Raw genomic sequence first — 19427 nt, forward strand, 5'->3', positions numbered from 1 at the left:
TCACATCCGTCCAAAAGAAAATCCCTAAAATTCTTGTTTTTTTTCCTGCTTTTCGGCTCCAAGAGGTTAACAAGGGATCTTGGCCCAAGCTTTAATTTAATCCTGGTCCCACTGCGCGTTTGTCTCAAGGGGAATTCATTTATCTCTTTTAACTTCCCCCCCAGTTCAACGATTTGTTTTGATTTCTACTTTCGTTCCCTCTTCGATCTTCGATAATTCCTTCCGTTGATTTTTGCTCATTCGAGCAAAGACAACAACCATAGCAACAACTTCAAACAACTATAACCTCAAAATCAATTGATCCGAACTTCACGATATCGCCAGTATCGTGAGGATAGCACTCCGCAATCATGAGCACGCACGGCGCATCCACCAGCAGCAGTGGCCAAAGTTTATCGGGATTAGTAGCAACTTTGGTACCTACTTTAGTTCTTGCCACTGTTTACTTCGTAATCTTCTTGGTTTTACGAAGAAGTAATGCACGATGGTATGCTCCTAGAACTTACCTAGGCGCATTGCGTGAGGAGTAAGTAAACTCAGAAATGGTTAGAGTTGGACCGAAGTATTGACGTCAAAATAGAGAACGGACAACACCACTACCGTCAGGATTGTTCAATTGGATTGGTCCTTTTCGCAAGATTCCAGATACATACGCACTTCAACACCAAGGTCTTGATGCCTACTTATTCCTTCGATTTTTACGAATGACGGTGGTCATTATGTTTGTTGGTTGCTGCATCACATGGCCTATTCTTTTCCCAGTCAATGCTACGGGAGGAGGTGGAGCAAAACAACTTGATATGCTCTCTATGGGTAACATTGACAGTTCTACATCATCTGGAAGGAATCGACACTATGCGACCTGTTTCGTCGGATGGATTTTCTTTGGATTGTAGGTCAACCACTTGAGCCCCTTTCTAGGGACCCATGCGCTCTCCCTGAAATCTTCCTATTTCAATTGAGACGTTGGAGGGTCTTACTTGCTGAGGCATGCACTAACAACCAATTGCTTAGTGTTCTTTTCCTTGTTACCAGAGAAACTATCTATTATGTCAACCTTCGACAGGCCTTCTTACTCAACCCAGTTTTCGCAAACCGTATCTCATCCAGAACAGTTCTCTTTGTATCAGTCCCAGCAGCATATCTCGATGAAAGCAAACTTCGAAAAGTCTTTGGAAGCTCAGTACGACACATTTGGATAGTTGCAGATACCGAAAAGGTGGAGGAACTCGTCGAGAAGCGCGATGATATTGCATTGAAACTTGAAGGTGCAGAGGTAAACCTTATCAAGACAGCAAACGGCGAAAGACTCAAGGCAATCAAGAATGGCGCTAGTCAAGAAGAACAACCTGTCATAGATGAAGATGGCGAATCCGGATCATTAGCCGCTAGATGGGTTCCTCAGAAGAAGCGTCCTACACACAAGCTTGGCAAATTTGGTCTGTACGGAAAGAAGGTTGACACAATCGACTGGGCTCGAAGTCAACTAGAAACAATCATCCCAGAAACTGAAGCCGCACAAAATACTTATTTGGCCGGAGAGACTCGTAAGGTTGGATCAGTCTTTATTGAATTTGCCCATCAATCGGATGCCCAAGTCGCTTTCCAAACCCTCTCTCATCATCAGGCTCTTCAAATGTCTCCCAGATATATCGGTGTTCATCCTAGGGAAGTTATCTGGAAATCTTTGACTATCTCATGGTGGCAAAGAGTTGTTCGAAGGTTTGCTGTCGTTGGATTTATCACGGCAATGATTATTTTCTGGGCTATTCCAGTTGCAGCCGTTGGTCTTATTTCGAACGTTACATACTTGGAACGCTTTAGCTGGCTGTCATGGTTAAAGGCTGTGCCAAATTGGATTATGGGTGTAATTTCTGGTCTTTTGCCCTCCGTGGCTCTGTCGATTCTCATGTCCCTTGTTCCCATTATCATGAGACGTAAGTTACCCTCGTTGAAATCCGCATGGACTATGCTAATATGAAAAAGTTTGCGCAAAACTTTCTGGTGAACCAACCACTGCACGAGTGGAACTCTTCACTCAAAATGCATACTTTACCTTCCAAGTCGTTCAAGTTTTCTTGGTTGTAACTATTGCATCATCCGCATCAGCCGTCCTATACCAACTCATCCATAACCCAACTGGAATCCTCAACCTCCTTGCAAACAAATTGCCCAGTGCTTCCAACTTCTATATTTCCTACTTTATAGTTCAAGGATTGACGGTTGCTTCTGGAGTTATTTCCCAAGTTACGGGATTCTTCATCTTCAAACTTCTCTATAAATTCTTGGCCGGTACTCCAAGAAAGATGTACACGAAATGGACCAGCTTGAGTGCAATCTCCTGGGGTAGCACTCTTCCAGTATTCACAAACATTGCCGTAATTGGCATCACCTATTCCTGTATTGCTCCACTCGTCATGGGTTTTGGAACCATCGGCATGGGTCTATTCTATCTAGCCTACCGATACAATATTCTCTTTGTCACCGACGCTCAAATCGATACCAAAGGTCTTATCTACCCACGTGCCCTTCAACAACTACTTACTGGAGTATATCTTTCAGAACTTTGCTTGATCGGTCTCTTCGCCATAGGTAAAGCATGGGGCCCACTGGTCCTCATGATTATATTCCTTGTCTTCACCATCTTATACCACATATCTCTCAACGCAGCCATGGATCCTCTTCTTTCTACTCTTCCAAAAACTCTCGAAGCTGAAGAAGAATCTATTCGGGGAGAGCTGGAAGCCGGTATGAGCGGTAGCCCAACCGTCTCCAATGAGAAAAATAACGAAAAAAACGGAACCAGCGACCTCACACCGCACCCCAAACCCCAAGGTGGCCTATTTGCCAAATTCTTCAAACCCCATCTTTATTGCGACTATGCCACCATGCGCCAACTCGTCCCACACGACAACATCAACCCAGAAGAGTTGTACGATGAAGTCTCAGCTCGAAACGCATATTATCCTCCCGCTGTTGTCTCTGAACCTCCTCTTTTATGGATTCCAAGAGATTCGGCGGGAATTAGTGCACAAGAGGTTGCGCATACCAGTAAGGTTATTCCAATTACGGATGATGGGTGTACTCTTGATGAGAAGAATAAGTTGGTTTGGGATGTTGAAGGAGCCAGACCACCACTTTGGCAACCTAAGATTTTCTATTAAGCGGAGCAAAGGACAAGTGATTTGAAGGTCCATAATGGGTCTTCTAGGACTAGTTTTATGAGATTGAGATGAGAGGATTATATACCCCGGGAAAGATATCGAATTGGTGGATTGATGGAGGAGTGGAATAGCGAGGGCTCAGTTGTGCCAAACTTCTTTAATGTTTTTAGTTTAATGCGGTGTTTGATATGGATGCATGGACATGATGAGAAAGAGATTTTCGTTCTCTTTCCATTTTTGGTCTTTGAGAGTAGATTGATAGATACCCTTGACTTGATATCAGTGGAGTGCAGATGGAACAGAGTCTATTAGGCCTGTAGTGAAAAATTATCATGATGAAATTAATTAACATGATTTGATTTCTTCTGGATTGTAATGTGATTATATCTCACAGGAAGCATATTAGCCTTGATGCAATCAATCCACAGCTTATGTAAGCAAGACTATCAAGGTAGGGTAGATTGATCCACACGATAACATAACAATTCGTATTTTAGACTCATGGTCCAAGCGTTAGCCAGCCTAGCTTCTAATCGTACTTTATAATCTACAGACAGGTTCGATCTTATCGGTGTCTTGTCCTTTCAATTTTTCGAATTCCCATTCTCGCTTTTTGTAACTTGTATGCAATAAACGACTTTAGGGATTTGAGTTTATATTTGTGTTTTGTTTGATCGATTGAAGAGGTGAATTGAGGGATTGATTGGATTGAATTGAAGGGTTCTTGTGCAGGAGGGGAACGGATTGATTGATTGATTGGGAATTGTGAAGTTTTGAGGATCGGGAATAGTGAGATTACTGCGATTGCGATTACAATGGCGACGATACCGGATGCGAAGAGGATGAAGGTGGAGGGGGATGCGGATGGAAATGGGGGTTTGGATAAGAGTAAGAGTGATGGGATTAAGAGTGAGGATGGGGTGAAGAGGGAATTTAAGGAGGAAGCGGGAGTACAGGTTGGTGGGTTGGATAAACAGCAACGGGATCAACGGGATCAGCGGGATCAACAGGAGGATTTGGATGCGTTGGAGGGGTTGGAGAGTGAGGCGAAGGAGTTTATGAAGGTATGATTTTCTGTTTGACAAGGAGAAGGACGTGTTTGGTGTGTGGTGGAGATAGATTGGAGATTGTATTTGATGGGATGAGTGCTAATCTTATGTGTTATCTATAGGACACAGAAATCGATAGGATATTAAAAGCTTTTCGTTTAGATGCGTAAGTTTTATTCTTTCATTGCTACAATTAAAGATGGCACAAAAACAGAGTCTGAGGTTGAGTTTGAAGAGGTTGTACAGACGCGCTACGATCAAATACTAACAAAACACACAAACAGCTACGCAGTCCTAGACCTCCAACCTGGAGTCGGCGAATCCGACATCAAAAAATGTTACCGTGTAAAATCCCTCCTAATCCATCCAGATAAAACCCGGAATCCACTCGCCCCCGATGCATTCGACCGATTAAAAAAAGCCCAAACAGAACTCATGGATGAAAAACACCGCGAAAGACTCGATGAATCGATCGCTGATGCTCGAATGTTAGTCATGCGGGAAAAGGGTCTGAATAGAGATAGTCCGGAAGTTAAAGAACCCAGTGAGGAGTTTCGCAAAGCGTGGAGGGAGAAAACTACATTTGTTCTGATTGAGAATGAGCAGAGGAGGAGAAGACAGGTTAAAGCGCAGATGCAGGAGGAAGGGAGGGAAATGAAGAGGGTGGAGGAGGAGCAGGAGGCTAGGAAGAGGAAGAGGGAAAATGAGGTTAAATGGGAAGAGAGTAGGGAGGAGAGAATTGGAAGTTGGAGGGAGTTTGCTAAAAAGGGGGGTGGAGCTGGGGGTGGGGGTGAGAAGAAGAAAAAGAAGAAGGTTAAACCTTTGGGTTAGGGGTGTTTGTGTTTGCGCTTATGAATGGATTTAATTTTGGTTTGAATTTGGCTTTGGGAATGGGATTGCAGTATGTGGATTTGACATGATATGGATGAATGGATGGATGGATGGGGAATGAAATGGGATGGAATGAATTGTATTGAATTGAATTGAATTGAAATGGGATACTGAGGATGAAAAATAAATATCTACGATATCACCGATACCTCCTGTGCTCTTATGAATGGAGAAATTTACGGCTAGTCACCTCGATAGCGACATATCATATCACATTATCATATCATATCATCTTATAATCAACAAAGGATGAAATGTACACTTCCGTGCTGTTCATACTAATGCCCCTTGTTTTACATAAAGTGCATTTACATGAAATTAAGAGTCCTACATAAAATTAAAACATGTAGGTACCTAGGTATATGCAAATACATGTAGGTAAATATAGGTACGTAAGACAAAGACAAAAGTATTTCTTTCCTTTCTTCATACATAGATACATACATACATACATAAATAAATACATATAGATCTCGATATTCCTCCCATAAGATGAACAAGTAAGTAAGTAAGTAAGTAAGTAAGTGTGTGTGTGAAACCTTTCTACAACATAACATAACATAACATAACTAATATCCATCTCTGCTCTGCTCTGCTCTGCTCTGCTCACACGAGAAGTCCCACATGATAATTAATCATTGATATCTTCAACATCCACACAGAGCAACGAGCCGCAAAAAAATTCTCTATCACAAAAAATAATCCGCTACTGGTTTCTTCGCCGGCATACCCCGTGAATCCTGGGGCGCCGCGTGGAAAACGCGATATCTCCTCGCCGGACCACTCAAGGGGATTTTATCTTCTAGTAGCGGCGCGTTGGCTCCATTGCCTCTACTTACTTCTCCATTGCTTCTTGCCATTATTCCATTTCCCGTGCCGTCTTCTCCTAATTCCATGATTGCTGCTACGTTTCCGCATCTGTAGCAGTAGTTGGGCGCGGACCAGACGGTTACGATGCTGTGGTCGAATGTTTCCTTGAAGCCTTCCATTACTAATTGATGAGCGCGAGCGATCATCGAGAGGTCGTTTGTGTGGTTGAACATTTTGACTATGTCGGCTCCGAAGAGGAATCCTGCGCCACGGGGTGAGAGTCCCCATCCATCTATTTCGTCTGGGTCGGACCAGAGGAGATCACACATGGCGCCTTCGTGAGGGACTTCTTGTTTGCGGTCGAGAAGGCGGATTTTATCAACGGCTTGGATTAGAGGGGAGAGACCTCCGTGAACGCAGAATACTGCGCCAGAGGGGTTACCAGAACTACCTCCGCTGTAGCCTGAAGCTCCAGAACCGGGGGGTCCCGTGCTGCTTGGGAATTTGCTTTGAGGACTGGGGGAACCCTTGTCTGACGAACTCATTTCTGAATCTAAGGATGGCTGTCTTTTGCCAATTCTATCCCTGTTTCGTAGAAATTTGTTCATGATACTTCCATCTACATTTAAAATCTCAATTTCGACATCCTCATCATTAAATTCCTGTGTAGAACTGGCGCTGTGTTCACCGTTTGGCATAGATGTAGGTTGTAGACTGCTTGATGCCCCGAGTACAATTGCACCCAGAGCAAGATAATCAAACACTTCGCAACAGTATCTCCATACATTTGCGCTTCCATACTTTCGTAAACATTCGTCATAAAATCCGTATACTGTGGTAATTTGTCTAGATTCGTGATTACCTCGAATCAAGGTCATTCGATCTGGGTATCGTACTTTGAGACATAAGAGGAGGAGGAAAGATTCCAATGAGTAGAAACCTCGATCGACGAAATCACCTATGCAAGTTAGTATTACATCTGCCATTGACACTGCCTTGAAACCTTACCCATAAATAAATAATTCGTATCAGGTACATCACCACCTACTCTAAACAGTTCCATAAGATCATGAAATTGACCATGAATATCACCACATATCTGCAAATCCGTCAACATCGATCCATCATTGCGCAAATTCATGACACCATACCGTAACTGGCGCTGTTACTGTGACTACATTCCCTTCCTCTATCAACAATTCCCTCGCCTTATGACATAATTCTCGAACCTCTGCTTCTGGGATTGGTCGACAAGCTCGCAATTGCGATATGGCTCTGAGTCAAGTCAGATTGGAACCTTCTCATAGAAGTCGCAGAAGCTGTACCTATCCAAATCACTCATCTTTGCCACTTAAATTCTTCGATTCGAGTTCTGGGGGTCTGAGGTATTAAGTAGATCCAAATTGGCGTCTACGAAATTGATCTAATGTAGATAGCTCCAAGATGTTGATGAGGCGCAATCTCAATCTATTGGCCGTTTAAGATCTGCGACTCAGCTCATTCGAAAGAACTACGATCTAAATTCGTATATGTCCAATATCTTTTGTTGATTTCTTTTAGTAACAACGCGTGAATGTCAACGGCGCATCGAGATTTATGGGGGGGGCGCAAACGGATGGCGAAATATATCGTGTGTATCTCAAAGCTGGAAAAAGTACTATGTAGGAAAGAAAGACTAGATAAATTCTAGTTCAAAGTTGAAAGATTGAAAACAAATTATATCGCAGTCATGATAAGTTCAATTGATGTTTTCATTACTTTTTATTGAAATTGTTGGTTGAATTATAATTTTCTACAGCCTCGAATGTGATAAGGGTGCCTCAAGATTACGCTAGTGTGAATGAGATGAGTGAGCAATGAGCAATGAGCATTGAGGAAGTGAACTTCAAAGTTGGGAAAAGCTAGGATCATGCCTACCACCTTGGGTAAATTTAGGCCTTATAATTAATACCCGATGATATCCCACCATTTTTTATCTTTACATGTTCAACTACGTCAATTGAAGACCTATCACTTACCCCAATATCACCCCCATATCAATGTCTCCAACAAAGATGCAATAATAAGTAAGTATCTTCTACATAATATAAACCCATTGCTAATACCATCCTCAGACAGATTTCACTCATTTAAACAAAAACTCACCACACTCCCTTCGACTCATATAAAAAACCATGCCACCTCATCTTCATCCCCGCTCGAAATTTACCTCCTCCCTCTTCGCAGGCACCCTCTTTGCTAGTTTCTTCGTAGTAGCGCTTCCGCATGTTCTTCCATGTCCAGCACCGCGCGTGGTATATGCGGATGACGGGTCGGGGTCACAGAGGCCGAGGAGGAGAAGGCGGAAATGTCCTGTTGATGAGGTGGGGGAGCAGGGTCAAGGACAAGCACAGGATCAGAGGGTATTGAAGGTTCAGCGAGGAGAAAGGGAGGGAGTAAGTGGATATAAGGATTTCAATGAGAAGGTACGGGAGGAAATGGGTGGTAGTGGGGAATCAGATGATGGGGAGGAAATAGAAGGGAGGAGGAAAGCAAAGCGCGAGTGCCCGGTGCCGAAACCTGGGGGTGTTCTGGGGGGTATCTTGGGGTTCAAGTCGAGTGTTGATGAGAAAGGCTCCAAACCACCGTAGCGAAGGATATCCTTTTGGACCGATTTGAATAGAGAAGGTAGGAATTGGATACAAATATCGCGGGAATACAGAGCAAGAGATGCCCGACAGTCATGCACCGGAGAATAGTACTAGATACTTCTGGTGATAGACTAAATTGTCATTGCCCTTCGACGGAAGCGCAAAGTCATTACAATGAAGTCTACCGGTATATTTATTCTTTCGGTCCGGGTACATGGCTCTTGGTCATCTCTTACACAGGAATTTATGCGGTAGGGTTGTATATATTATGCGGTTGTACATACTGTGCCACTCAATGTACATTATGATCTGATATCGAGTTTATGAACTCTTGCGTCAAAGATGGCCCCTGGTGGGCTAACAAAACATTTGGGTGCGTATGGAACTTTCAAATCCATGTATGCAGGCCTCGGTGAAACGCTCATGTAAGACTTATAATGTGGATCCAAGAAATGAAATAATGGATCAGACCGAAAATGCTTCAGTTTCTATTTGTTTCAGAACAATTTCAACTCCCGAATTCATACCTATCAAATATCCTATTAGTCAGACTTCGGCCGTACCGAGACAACGGGTCTGCAAGGTAAGATCTAATAAGCATTTACAATTAACTCGAATTATAGAGATATGCATCTATGATTGAATTGTGATGGTTTGCTAACCTACCATGGCAATGCTGTGAAAAATAATCTTCTGTTACTTACAGCGTTTAAATAAATCATCAGATCAAATAGACCATGCAGCTAGGAAGGAAGGAGCTATTACACACGCGACATCCCCTTTCGTGCTCAGCTTAAGCGAATACCACCATGTTAAGATGTTGAAAATATCATGCTGCAAAGATATCATCAACGATTCAAGTCCATTTTGTATATTCATTCAATGTATTGGAAATAATTCTCATGCTTGAAATAAATAAAATATTACACTATCACTAACTTTATATTATCAATAACACACTACCTAATCTCCATAAAAACCACGGTGAAATGAAAATCCCCTCAATCAATTTGCGTACTTGCAAATACTTTCGACTTCTAATTTTTCATTTAAACCAAGATCTTCGAAGAACAACCAAAGGGAGAATCTCAGCCCCAACACCATCATCGTATCAGCAATTTGCATGACGCAAATATCCAGAAAAAAGTCCCTGGCGAATGACAATACCTAGACATCGATATATTCAACACAACTCACAACTGACCGGTATATTTTGAAGTACCATCATATATGCTAACTGAGAGGACCCTTAGCGTCAATCCTGATGCCACGGGCTCTGTATCCGGCGGGGCATTCACCACAGTATTCCAATCAGCAGCGACGGGCATGCTTGAAATAACTTCTTCCCAACTGCTAAATTTGCCTGCTCTCGTCTGATCATGGCCGGAAACAGTGCGGAGAATACTCGCAACAAAATCCGCTTTAGCTTTCGCAAGGCTGGCAGTCCATTCAAATTTCGGAAACACGTTCTTCGCAAGCTTTTCGAGGTATTCTTTGGCATTAGAGACTCCTTGTTCTCTCTTGTACCAAGTATCTACCGATATTTTCATTGACTCAGCTGCCACGTTGGCTGCTTCAATTATTTCTCCTTCTCTTTTAATGCGCGATACTTTGCTGATCCAATTTCCAGGGTCTGTAGGATTAAATTCAGGGGTAGTCTTTGAGTATGCGACTAGCTCGTCCATACTAATACCTTGAGCTGCAGCCATAGTTGTCACAGAAAGTTGTTTGGCTATTTCCAATTCGACGTCTTCAAGTTCTTTCTGACCTTTTTTTATCGCTGCTTTGGCCTTTACTATGTCGCCAGCTTGAATTCCATCTTTCACAGCTGCGACATGTTTTTCATCTTTCTTGACTTGTGTGGTCTTTGACTTGTACGCATTGGTCAATGTTATGATTTTCTGGAAATCCTCTTGTTCTTTTTGTTCTTTTGCCTTAACGACCAATTGTCTTTCTTGCTCTTTCAATTGCGCATCTGTCATGACTGTAAACCCAAGTGAACCTCGATCTCGTTGTTCCGCAATACGTTTTCGTTTCAATCTTGCAGAGGCGTTCAGATTATTCAAAGCCCCTGTTTCCTGGACTTCTTGGTCCAAACGGGATGCTTCCCTGTTTCTTACTATTGCTTCTAATGCCCATTGGTTCTCCGGTAACGTCAAGACAGTCGTAGGGGCTAAACCTGCGATAGGGTCTTTGAAAGGTGGGATCGCGCTCTCATTCGCACCCTTTCTACGTTCATTGTATATTAGTCTTACCCGCTCCAGCTCTCGAACTCTTTGCAGCGCTTCTTTTGTTTGTGACTCGGCATCAGCGCTAGAAGCTGGATTCCACAGATCTTCTTGCTTCACTAGTGCACTGGGTTCTGCTTTCTCTGTGAGATCTTTAGCCCCCTGATTGATTTGATCAACTAATTCTTTTATGCCCATATTCAACTGCTCCACTTCCTTTTCTTCAATCTGCTCTATCTTCTGTTTTTCTCTCTCTTCTATGTTTTCTCGAAATCGTTTGGCGTCAGGTAAGAAGTAGCCATCATTATTAGCCTTTCGCTTCAAACTTATGGCCTCAACCTTGGCTTGGTCGGCATCAAATTCTTCCCGTAGTCTTTCATCAAATGTTTGACCAGATTTTACTTGAGTCTTTTGAGTTTGGTCTGCATTGGATGTCCACCATGCATCCCTAGCCTCATCTGTAGGACCATCAGAAGGATCTTGATAGTCTTCTTGCAGCCCTCCCCACGCTGTATCTTTGGTTGGCTCAATCATTTTGGCCTTGAGCCATGGTTCGTCGATAAACATTTCCTGAAAATGAAGTTGTGCTGCTGCCCATTTGAGCTCGGCTTCTGGGCTCTCGAATGGTAAAGGTCCAGGGGCTCCCCAGTCTTCGTTATCGCTCAAGTGAGCATGAGCATTAGAATCGAGAAAACCGGAATGAATTTTGACGGCGCGCGGATCTGCTCCATCTGGGTTTCTGGCTGGTTTTGCACTTTTCCATTTTATCCATTTAACGTCTTGCTCCCCTTCTCCCTCATCATCTTCCGTGATTTTACCCACGATTTCGTTCTGCCAGAAATATCCAGATGCAACGCCGAAATATTCATCATTCAAGACTTGTCTCAACTGACTCCACTGTCGAGACCAATCCTTCATTCTAGCACCAGCTGGCTGTAAGTAGAATCTACCACCTACTCCATGCCAGAAAGACACTCCGCCTCCCTCAGTTTGTATGATTGCAAATTCTGGTAGTGGACCTGCAATTTCGCCTTTTCCGACTTCAACTCCGTTGATTGTCAAAAGTCTTCCGTCCAAATTAGCGACGAAATATCGTTTCTTCAAATCAGAATCTTTCTCCACTTCTTCTTTCCAAAGTTTGACATCCTTGGGGAGATGCGATTGTGTTTCATCAAATTTGGGTGGATAGTTTCGAGGTGGCATGTCTCGATAATATTTCTGTTCCGGTTCAACCCACCAAGGATCATCAAATCGCATGGACCTATATTCTTTTTCCTTCATCCTAAAGGATGGTTGGATAATAGTATCAGTCTCTCTAAAGTCAGCTGACTTTTTGGGTATTTTCCCGGGTTTGAACGGGGATGTGATTTTTTCGCATCGTCGGATATCCAAGGGAAATATGTCAAGGTTTTGATAGTTCTCGTTATTATTGAAGGATTCTCTATGCTTGGGATCTTCAAATTTGTCAAGAGTTTGTGCAAATATGTTCTTGGTAGGGATGTTGAAAACTGTGCCTGTGACGTTATCCCAATACTTTTTGAGCTTCAATAGGGATCCTTGGGGTTGTAGCGGTAGGTGATCTTTGGGGTTTGAGTCTTTATGTGCCCCAACGTGGCTTTGTGCGTATCTGTATAGAGGCCGGAGAAGCTACATTGATCGTATTAGTAAATGGCTTTCATATTTCATGAAAAGGAAATGAAAACATACAGGATAAGGACTTCTTCCACAATCCACACCACCATCAATCTCAAATTGAGAATTCATTAAAAATGAATCGGGTTCTTCGTCCATATCAATCTTTAGTATCTGTTCATCAACTTGTATTGGTCGCCAAATACTATTCTCAATAGGATCATAATATTCCTGAAAACTCGCATCATCTTCATCCGGAACCGCATATTCAAGAAAATCCCTCATGGCAAAAAACCCCCCACTAGACCCATTCTCTTCGATGGGCAATGGCCTAGCAAGATCATTATGATTGATATCCTCATCATCCTGCTCCTCCTCCTCCTCACCACGCTCACGATCAATCGCCTCCACCGGCGCCGCACTCTCATCCTCTTTCCCCGGCCTCGCCTTATCAATATAATCCTTCGGATCGGGTTTCTCAAACTCCTGAATCGTGGAATCCAAATTCCCATCGTGCGCTTTCGCATTGATATTATAATGGGCCTCTTGCCACGAGAGCTCTATATATCCAACCCCCAGTTTCCGATTCACATTCATGCGGAGTCGGAATTCGTCGATTACGGCGGGACTTGTACGTTTCTTCGCGGATTCGATGTATTTGTCCTCTAGTTTTTCGGTGGGCTCGTACATCGATAGCCAGTTGGGTCGTTCGGTGTATCTGCATCGGATCACTTCGGCTTGTTGTTCCCAGTTGGCAACAGCGATGGCGTATTCGATAGTTCCCGGATGAGCCTCGAGCTTGGGCTCCTTCTGCCAGAATTCCGTACCGAGGAGCTCGATGACGCGTTCTTTGGTATCCCCATATAGTTCCTGGTGTACATATTCCATAGTCAAGGGTAAATATTCCGCAGCCTTATTCTTGTGATCTTTATACAGACTCCACTCCGGACGATTCCATTCGCGTCTCGTCCATTCGGCAAGCGCTTCGCAAAATTCAATATATCCATGACCCAAATCGCGGTTTCTCTTAAACGATGCCTTTAACTCGTCGATAGCGCGCTGCTTGAATTCTTTCCTTCCCTGCGCTACCTCGTCGATACTCACTTCGAATTGCTCCAACGCCTTACTCTCTGTGCGATACGGTTTCCCTATCTCGACCTTCTTTCTACGCAGGGGATTTCGTCCTGATGGTCCCTCGAATGGCGCTTTTCCCTTCCTGCTCTGTTGCGCTATATACGCTTCCCATTGTTTGTAGGCGCGCGCAACCCATACTTCATTCACGCGTCCGTCGATGTAGTGATTATTCCAAATATCCCAAGCGCGTTTCCAGCTCGCCCATACTTCGGCGCCGTTGCCGGAATACTGGCGTTGGTAGGAACTGGTGTATTTACCGGTCCCCAGGAGAAAATCTCGCACGTCTTTTACGACGGAGGGGTGCAGGTTTTCGGCTAGGGGGGAGGGGATTCGTGTGGAGGGGATGGGGGAGAGGAGGGGGATTTGTTGGCGGTTTACTCGCATGCGGTGGAGAACGGCGGGGGAACCGAGGAAGGGGGTGAAATCGTAGGTGGTGTATTTGTTTTGGTAGACGTTGAGGGTGGGTTTATTGCGGGGGTCGACGACGGGGAGGGGAGATTTGAATGGGGCGGCGAGTGATAGTGCCATTTTGTTGGTTTTGCGGTTATGAGGTATGGAGTTTGAAGATATGGATATGAGTGATTTGAGTAGAATGGTTTAATCACTTGATTACTTGCTTGCTTGCTTTTTTGCTTGATTCGTTTCTTGCTCAATTACCTCCTTACTTGCGTGTATGCAATTATAACACACGCTATCCAAATACCACAGAACGAGCTTCGAGATGAAGAATAGAATGATGAATACAGTACAGCACACTCGAGCATTACAAAAACCCAATATTGGAGACGAGAAACAAGAAACGAGATAGAGGTTTCTTGTGCAGAATATAGAAGATGGACAAAGAATCCTTTGTGAGAAGAAAAAATTTAGGAGAGAAAGGAGAAATGTTTGGGGTTGAGATGGTTTTCTCTGCTGCATGGTTCTTTTCTTTGCTCGTCGAGAGGGAGTCCATATCCGTCTTTGATGAAAGGGTTTGAGGATTGTTTTAATTTTTTTTCTTCTGAAAAAACAAAAGGATACGGAAAATGGATGCATTGGATGTGTTGTTGCATTGGTAGGTATATGTGGACGGAAGAGGTTAGTGTCTTGCTGAGGAATGTTGGGTGGTGGGTTATACCGGTAGTGGGAAGGTGTGGTGAGGGAATGGTAGGATTTTAAATGGAGCACTTGTTTGGTTAGAGTAGTAAACAAAGGCAAAGCGAAAGAAAGGGAAGGGAAAGGAACATCCAAAAGAAGGTCGAAGGAAATTAGGTTAGGTTGAGGTGAGGTTATCATGGAGATGAAAATGGGAATAGGTGGTGCGGATGTGTCGAATCTTTTAACTAATGGATTTTGGAAGTTCTGGGTGCTAATAAATGTTATTCGAACATTGCATACCTGTCAAGGTTACACAAGAGATATTGACTTGGATTGATTCACTAAACTTTCAATGTAAGTAGGTAGGTGAGAAGTATGCATACACCATAAAAATCTCATCAAAAGCCGAAAGAAGTAAAAAACTTTTGTATTATTCGAATCATCGCTATCCTTGAGATTCGTGGTAAAGTAAGGGGTATCTGAATCTGAATCTGCATCTGAACAAATAAGAATTACATTAAATACTGAATTCGTTTCATCTCGAAATTGTCATAAACCTACTCCATTACCCGAATATCGATCCATGACATGGAACACTAACTGATTATCCACATTACAATCCATGTCTGGCATACAGCCCAATTCTGCACGCACGACTGCTGGATCGCCACCCGCCATGGTGGTGATCATGTCGGTGGCGAAAACGCAACTATTCATGTTGGGTACGTTATTATCGGTGGTCATGGCGGTGGTGTATGTTGTTGATATTGGTGGTGAGGTTTGATGAGATGAGATGGATGAACGGGTATTGGGATTTGAATTGGAATGAGGGTTCGTGTGAGATTGTAAGTGGGGATGCATGTGAGGGGTCTGTGGAGATAGGGTATGGTAGGATTGGTTGGAGAGATATTGAGGGTCAAAATCGTAGACTGAAGGGGTTTGAATGGAGAGACTGGATGATACTCCATGTTGTGTATTTGGTAATGCTAGTGGTGTCATGTTGAATCTTTGCTGTTGTTGTTGGTTGTGAACTGTTCTGACAGTACTGGAATTCTGACTAATACTGCCATGTCGACTTGTTGCGCTGCTTCTTCGTGGACCCATGAATTGTTGTGCTGTTGAAACTCCCTTGATAATCGATGGTTGTGTTTGCCCTAGACTTAAGCTACCTGAGGTTTGAACTGGATCCCATAATGAGTGCACGGTATTGCCACTACAAGAACTCTCTCGACTCTGGACTGTTTGACCCATCGTTGTTGCGCTCGGATGACTGTTTCCATCTGAACAGCAAGCCTTTCGCGCCTGAAGTAGGTGCTCCAACTGTTGCACTGAAGTACTTTCACTCGCATATTGCCCCGATATCATCAGATCTTCAGAACTCATTTGTAGATAGGACTCCACTATATCACTTCCCACTCCTTGCTGTGCCAGTAGACTTCGTAACTTTTTGTTCTCATCTGCTACTCTTCTTGCCGCCATTTGAATCTCGGAAGAAGCTTCAATACCCTGAAGTTCGCATTGACGCAATCGTGCCTCGAGTTCTTGAAGGTACTCTTTCCTCCGGGCGCGGGACCGTCTTTGATTATCTCGAATGCGCGCAAGATTTGCTTTCTCCTGAGACATAGTATTAGACTAAGATTTGAAGACCTTGCAAGTTATTGATGAGTTCTAGGGACTGAAGGACTTCGTCCCAAGAAACGTAGCTAAAGATATCAATTGATATTTAAGCTTTCTGGAAGGCTTGGCATTTGACTTATTATCCTGCATCCACACTTCATGGAAAGTCGACCTGTAACTGTAAAGGAATGAAGCTTTTATCACTCACCGCAGCAGTCGACATAATGAGATATGAAATTGTCAAAAGGGTTGAAAAGGTTTGGCCATTCAATTGAAATGAGCAATTGAATTGATTGAATTGAACTGAGTTATGAATAGCCGCCTCTATTTGGCGCGTCTTATTTAACTTCGATCCTCCCAAGTCGCAACCGGTATTCGTACGCGTCAACTCTGCTTTGGCATAGGTAGATACAAAACGATTATTAAGCAGATAGATAGAGGATCCAGGTTAGTTTGAGAGATACGATCTTAAGTATATTCAATATCTGACCATTATATTCCTGGGTCTTGTTGTTTGAAGTCGCCTTTGTGTGGTGGACATCTCAAGTCTACTATCCATATGCTATCACACGCATAAAAGCGTGGCTGTGCTGGAGAATTGTTGAAGAAAAGGGATTCATAAGGGAGGATGAAATGGAGAGTGAGAATGAGAATGAGAATGAGACTGATTGAGAGCGCTTGAGAGTGAGAGTGAGAATGAGAGGTATCCAAATATCACTTCATCGTCACCTCATACCATTTCTTCAAGTGTAGTATAAAGTACTAGGTATATATATGTATATATGTATATACTAGGTATATAACTCAAGAAGCCCTTACAAAAAGGAATACTCTTTCATGCATTGACATTACTTTTTGTGTGTTGTGCTGTGTTGTGTTATATTATTCGTTGGTAACATTAAAGCAAGCATCAAAACAAAAAGCCTCGAACTGCCACCTCCGGGATTTATCCATCTGAATCTCCCTCAATTTATCTGGCGGATGGAGTTTACCCGGTCGGCACTTTCATTCAAAAACTCAAAAACAACCGAATCGAGATAAATGTTACAAATGTTATAGGAATCTCCACAGAATACACGCGTGGAAAAATCCACAAATTTATCTCACCGCTTTCCTTTATAGGTTTAATTGCGTGTGATCTTGTTTGGGCAAAATGTCTTATCTGGTGGTAGATATAAGAGGGGTTGGGCAAAAATATATTCAGGACTTCTGTACCGGTAACATTTGCCTTAGAGCCGATGTTAAACTAGAAATCAGATCATCGATGCTCTTTCCTGCTTTTTTCCCTCTTATTTTGGGGGTGAAGGCTTGAAAACTTAAGCTTCTTATGAACTTGTCGGGTTCTTGGGCCATTCAATGTTTGGTCCGGGTGGGAGGAAATGATCCCATTTGCTCTAGATCGCCGCATTCACACCTGTCAATGTCCGAAACATCCCAATCATGTGTAACATGAAATCGCCCATCGACGATCATGTCACATTTGATAATCTGGGGATCAGAGATCTACTAGTGTGGATATCACAATCTCTAAAGTATTAGGATGCCGACGCCCAGGGCAATGCAACATATTGTTACCATAATCTATCGGTGTCACACACCATTTCACACTGAAGTTGCTCAAAGAAAAAAGGGACTCTGTATCTCCATGTTATCCCGTCTTATTAGTTCAAACTGCAATCTACTTCTCGCTCTACCTTGCCGACTTTGATGTCAATGTTCAAAAAGGGGTAGCTTCACGATCGTCACTGGATCTGTGATGTAGGTTCAGACCGCAGTACTGATAGTTTCTCTCAGCACAGGTTACAAAACCAAAAGTCTCGTGTTCTTGATCATCCATCTCTTTCTCCACTCAGATTTCTGCAAAACGTGAGCTCGGACATAGTTGTTTGGCCTGTAGCTTGTTGAAGGCTCTCGGAAGAATAGTTATTCAAACTTGTGAAAGTTCTCTTGATTCAGTTTTTATTTTTGATGGCCGATTACTGTATATTTATATAACGATTATTGCTATTGTTTATGCACCATTGTTAACTATAACTATCATTCATACTGTAATGTGTAGTCAATGTAATTTCCCAGATAACCAAGTAGTTACCTCGTTGGAAGCTTTTCACCCACAACTCTCTTCATATCGAATTTTCGAGTGGAGCATTAGCTCCAAGTTGGTTCTTCAAGATATTACTAAATATGCCTTTTATTGAAAGTCAATGCGAGGAGAGGTGAACATGTGGCTTGAGTAACTATGCTACTTGCAATGCAAACACAAACACTTATGCCGTGTATTGAAATAAATATTATCTACTAATAAACAACTATATAGTATCTTATGTTTTCTGATATTGACATTGGTAAATGCCGCTAATGAACATTCCATGTGATCCATTGGAGAAAATCAATAGCCAGGAAAGACATCTGCGATTGGCTATAGATATCGTATTGAGGAAGAGCATCAGAAATTAGACGCAGTGCTTGCAATTGTTGATTCAGTAGAGCTTACTAGTATTCAATTATTTCTTTTGTTGGCAACGTCAAGTTTAATACTACACAAGTGTTATCTTTTATCCTGAAATCGTTGTTCCACAATTCAAAGACTATATTATTATCATCACCTACTATTGTGAGAAAATTAAAATTGTAGATTATATACATAGAGGTTTCCTAGTTAGTTAATTATATAACCTTTAATAATTAAATATAAAAAAAAGACTTTATTACTCTTTCTTTTAAATAATCAATCTTTTATGTTGAATCTGAGTTGTTTGGAAGTAGTAGTATTATTAGATGTAGGTTAAACTGAGGATCTAAGTTACAGTAATGGTAGAATTGAAGATATTCCCAATTATGGTCCGTGCACCATAATGGTCATATGACCTCAATTCTAGGCCCATAATGACCTTAATTTCAACATTTTATATATATACTTTTGAATATATATAATTTTTACCCCAGAATTATTATAAAACCCATTTTACTTTTTAAATAATATATTATAATAAATCTAATCAATTCTTTTTTTTATTTCCCTCTTATATGTTACGACGGCTATCTGTTACGAGGTTTGCCGTCTAGATCACGTGGAAGTGCTCTAGGCTCTCGAGGTGGTTTATAACTAGGCGTCAAGCAGGGACTTAAGTAATGGCAATGATGCAATTCGTAACTAATAGTAGAGTATACTAAATGATTGATCTTGATCTTGAG

The 19427-nt window shown here is 42.4% G+C and overlaps 7 protein-coding genes across 7 annotated transcripts; 4 read left to right on the plus strand and 3 right to left on the minus strand.

Moving 5' to 3' along the window:
- Positions 1–350: 350 nt before the first annotated feature.
- On the plus strand, positions 351–3164 carry SS1G_08418 (hypothetical protein; the record flags this gene model as incomplete). The annotated part of the gene is made up of 4 exons (XM_001590628.1): positions 351–526; positions 581–892; positions 1015–1937; positions 1987–3164. The coding sequence occupies 4 exons, from the start codon at positions 351–353 to the stop codon at positions 3162–3164; spliced, it is 2589 nt and encodes an 862-aa protein (XP_001590678.1).
- Positions 3165–3979: 815 nt separating this feature from the next.
- Positions 3980–5044, plus strand: SS1G_08419 (hypothetical protein; the record flags this gene model as incomplete). Its single annotated transcript, XM_001590629.1, has 3 exons — positions 3980–4228; positions 4336–4379; positions 4498–5044. 3 exons carry the CDS (start codon positions 3980–3982, stop codon positions 5042–5044), a joined length of 840 nt encoding a protein of 279 aa, XP_001590679.1.
- Positions 5045–5793: 749 nt separating this feature from the next.
- Positions 5794–7256, minus strand: SS1G_08420 (conserved hypothetical protein; the record flags this gene model as incomplete). Its single annotated transcript, XM_001590630.1, has 4 exons — positions 5794–6872; positions 6923–7013; positions 7066–7189; positions 7240–7256. The coding sequence occupies 4 exons, from the start codon at positions 7254–7256 to the stop codon at positions 5794–5796; spliced, it is 1311 nt and encodes a 436-aa protein (XP_001590680.1).
- An 832-nt stretch (positions 7257–8088) lies between these two features.
- SS1G_08421 (hypothetical protein) lies at positions 8089–8544 on the plus strand (the record flags this gene model as incomplete). Its single annotated transcript, XM_001590631.1, has 1 exon — positions 8089–8544. The coding sequence occupies one exon, from the start codon at positions 8089–8091 to the stop codon at positions 8542–8544; it is 456 nt and encodes a 151-aa protein (XP_001590681.1).
- A 1193-nt stretch (positions 8545–9737) lies between these two features.
- Positions 9738–14066, minus strand: SS1G_08422 (predicted protein; the record flags this gene model as incomplete). The annotated part of the gene is made up of 2 exons (XM_001590632.1): positions 9738–12419; positions 12480–14066. The coding sequence occupies 2 exons, from the start codon at positions 14064–14066 to the stop codon at positions 9738–9740; spliced, it is 4269 nt and encodes a 1422-aa protein (XP_001590682.1).
- Positions 14067–15164: 1098 nt separating this feature from the next.
- SS1G_08423 (hypothetical protein) lies at positions 15165–16455 on the minus strand (the record flags this gene model as incomplete). The annotated part of the gene is made up of 2 exons (XM_001590633.1): positions 15165–16229; positions 16441–16455. 2 exons carry the CDS (start codon positions 16453–16455, stop codon positions 15165–15167), a joined length of 1080 nt encoding a protein of 359 aa, XP_001590683.1.
- Positions 16456–17672: 1217 nt separating this feature from the next.
- On the plus strand, positions 17673–17989 carry SS1G_08424 (predicted protein; the record flags this gene model as incomplete). Its single annotated transcript, XM_001590634.1, has 2 exons — positions 17673–17764; positions 17863–17989. The coding sequence occupies 2 exons, from the start codon at positions 17673–17675 to the stop codon at positions 17987–17989; spliced, it is 219 nt and encodes a 72-aa protein (XP_001590684.1).
- Positions 17990–19427: the final 1438 nt, after the last annotated feature.

Source organism: Sclerotinia sclerotiorum, genomic scaffold (assembly GCF_000146945.2).
Source record: "Sclerotinia sclerotiorum 1980 UF-70 scaffold_11 genomic scaffold, whole genome shotgun sequence".
Classification (NCBI taxonomy): Eukaryota; Fungi; Ascomycota; class Leotiomycetes; order Helotiales; family Sclerotiniaceae; genus Sclerotinia; species Sclerotinia sclerotiorum.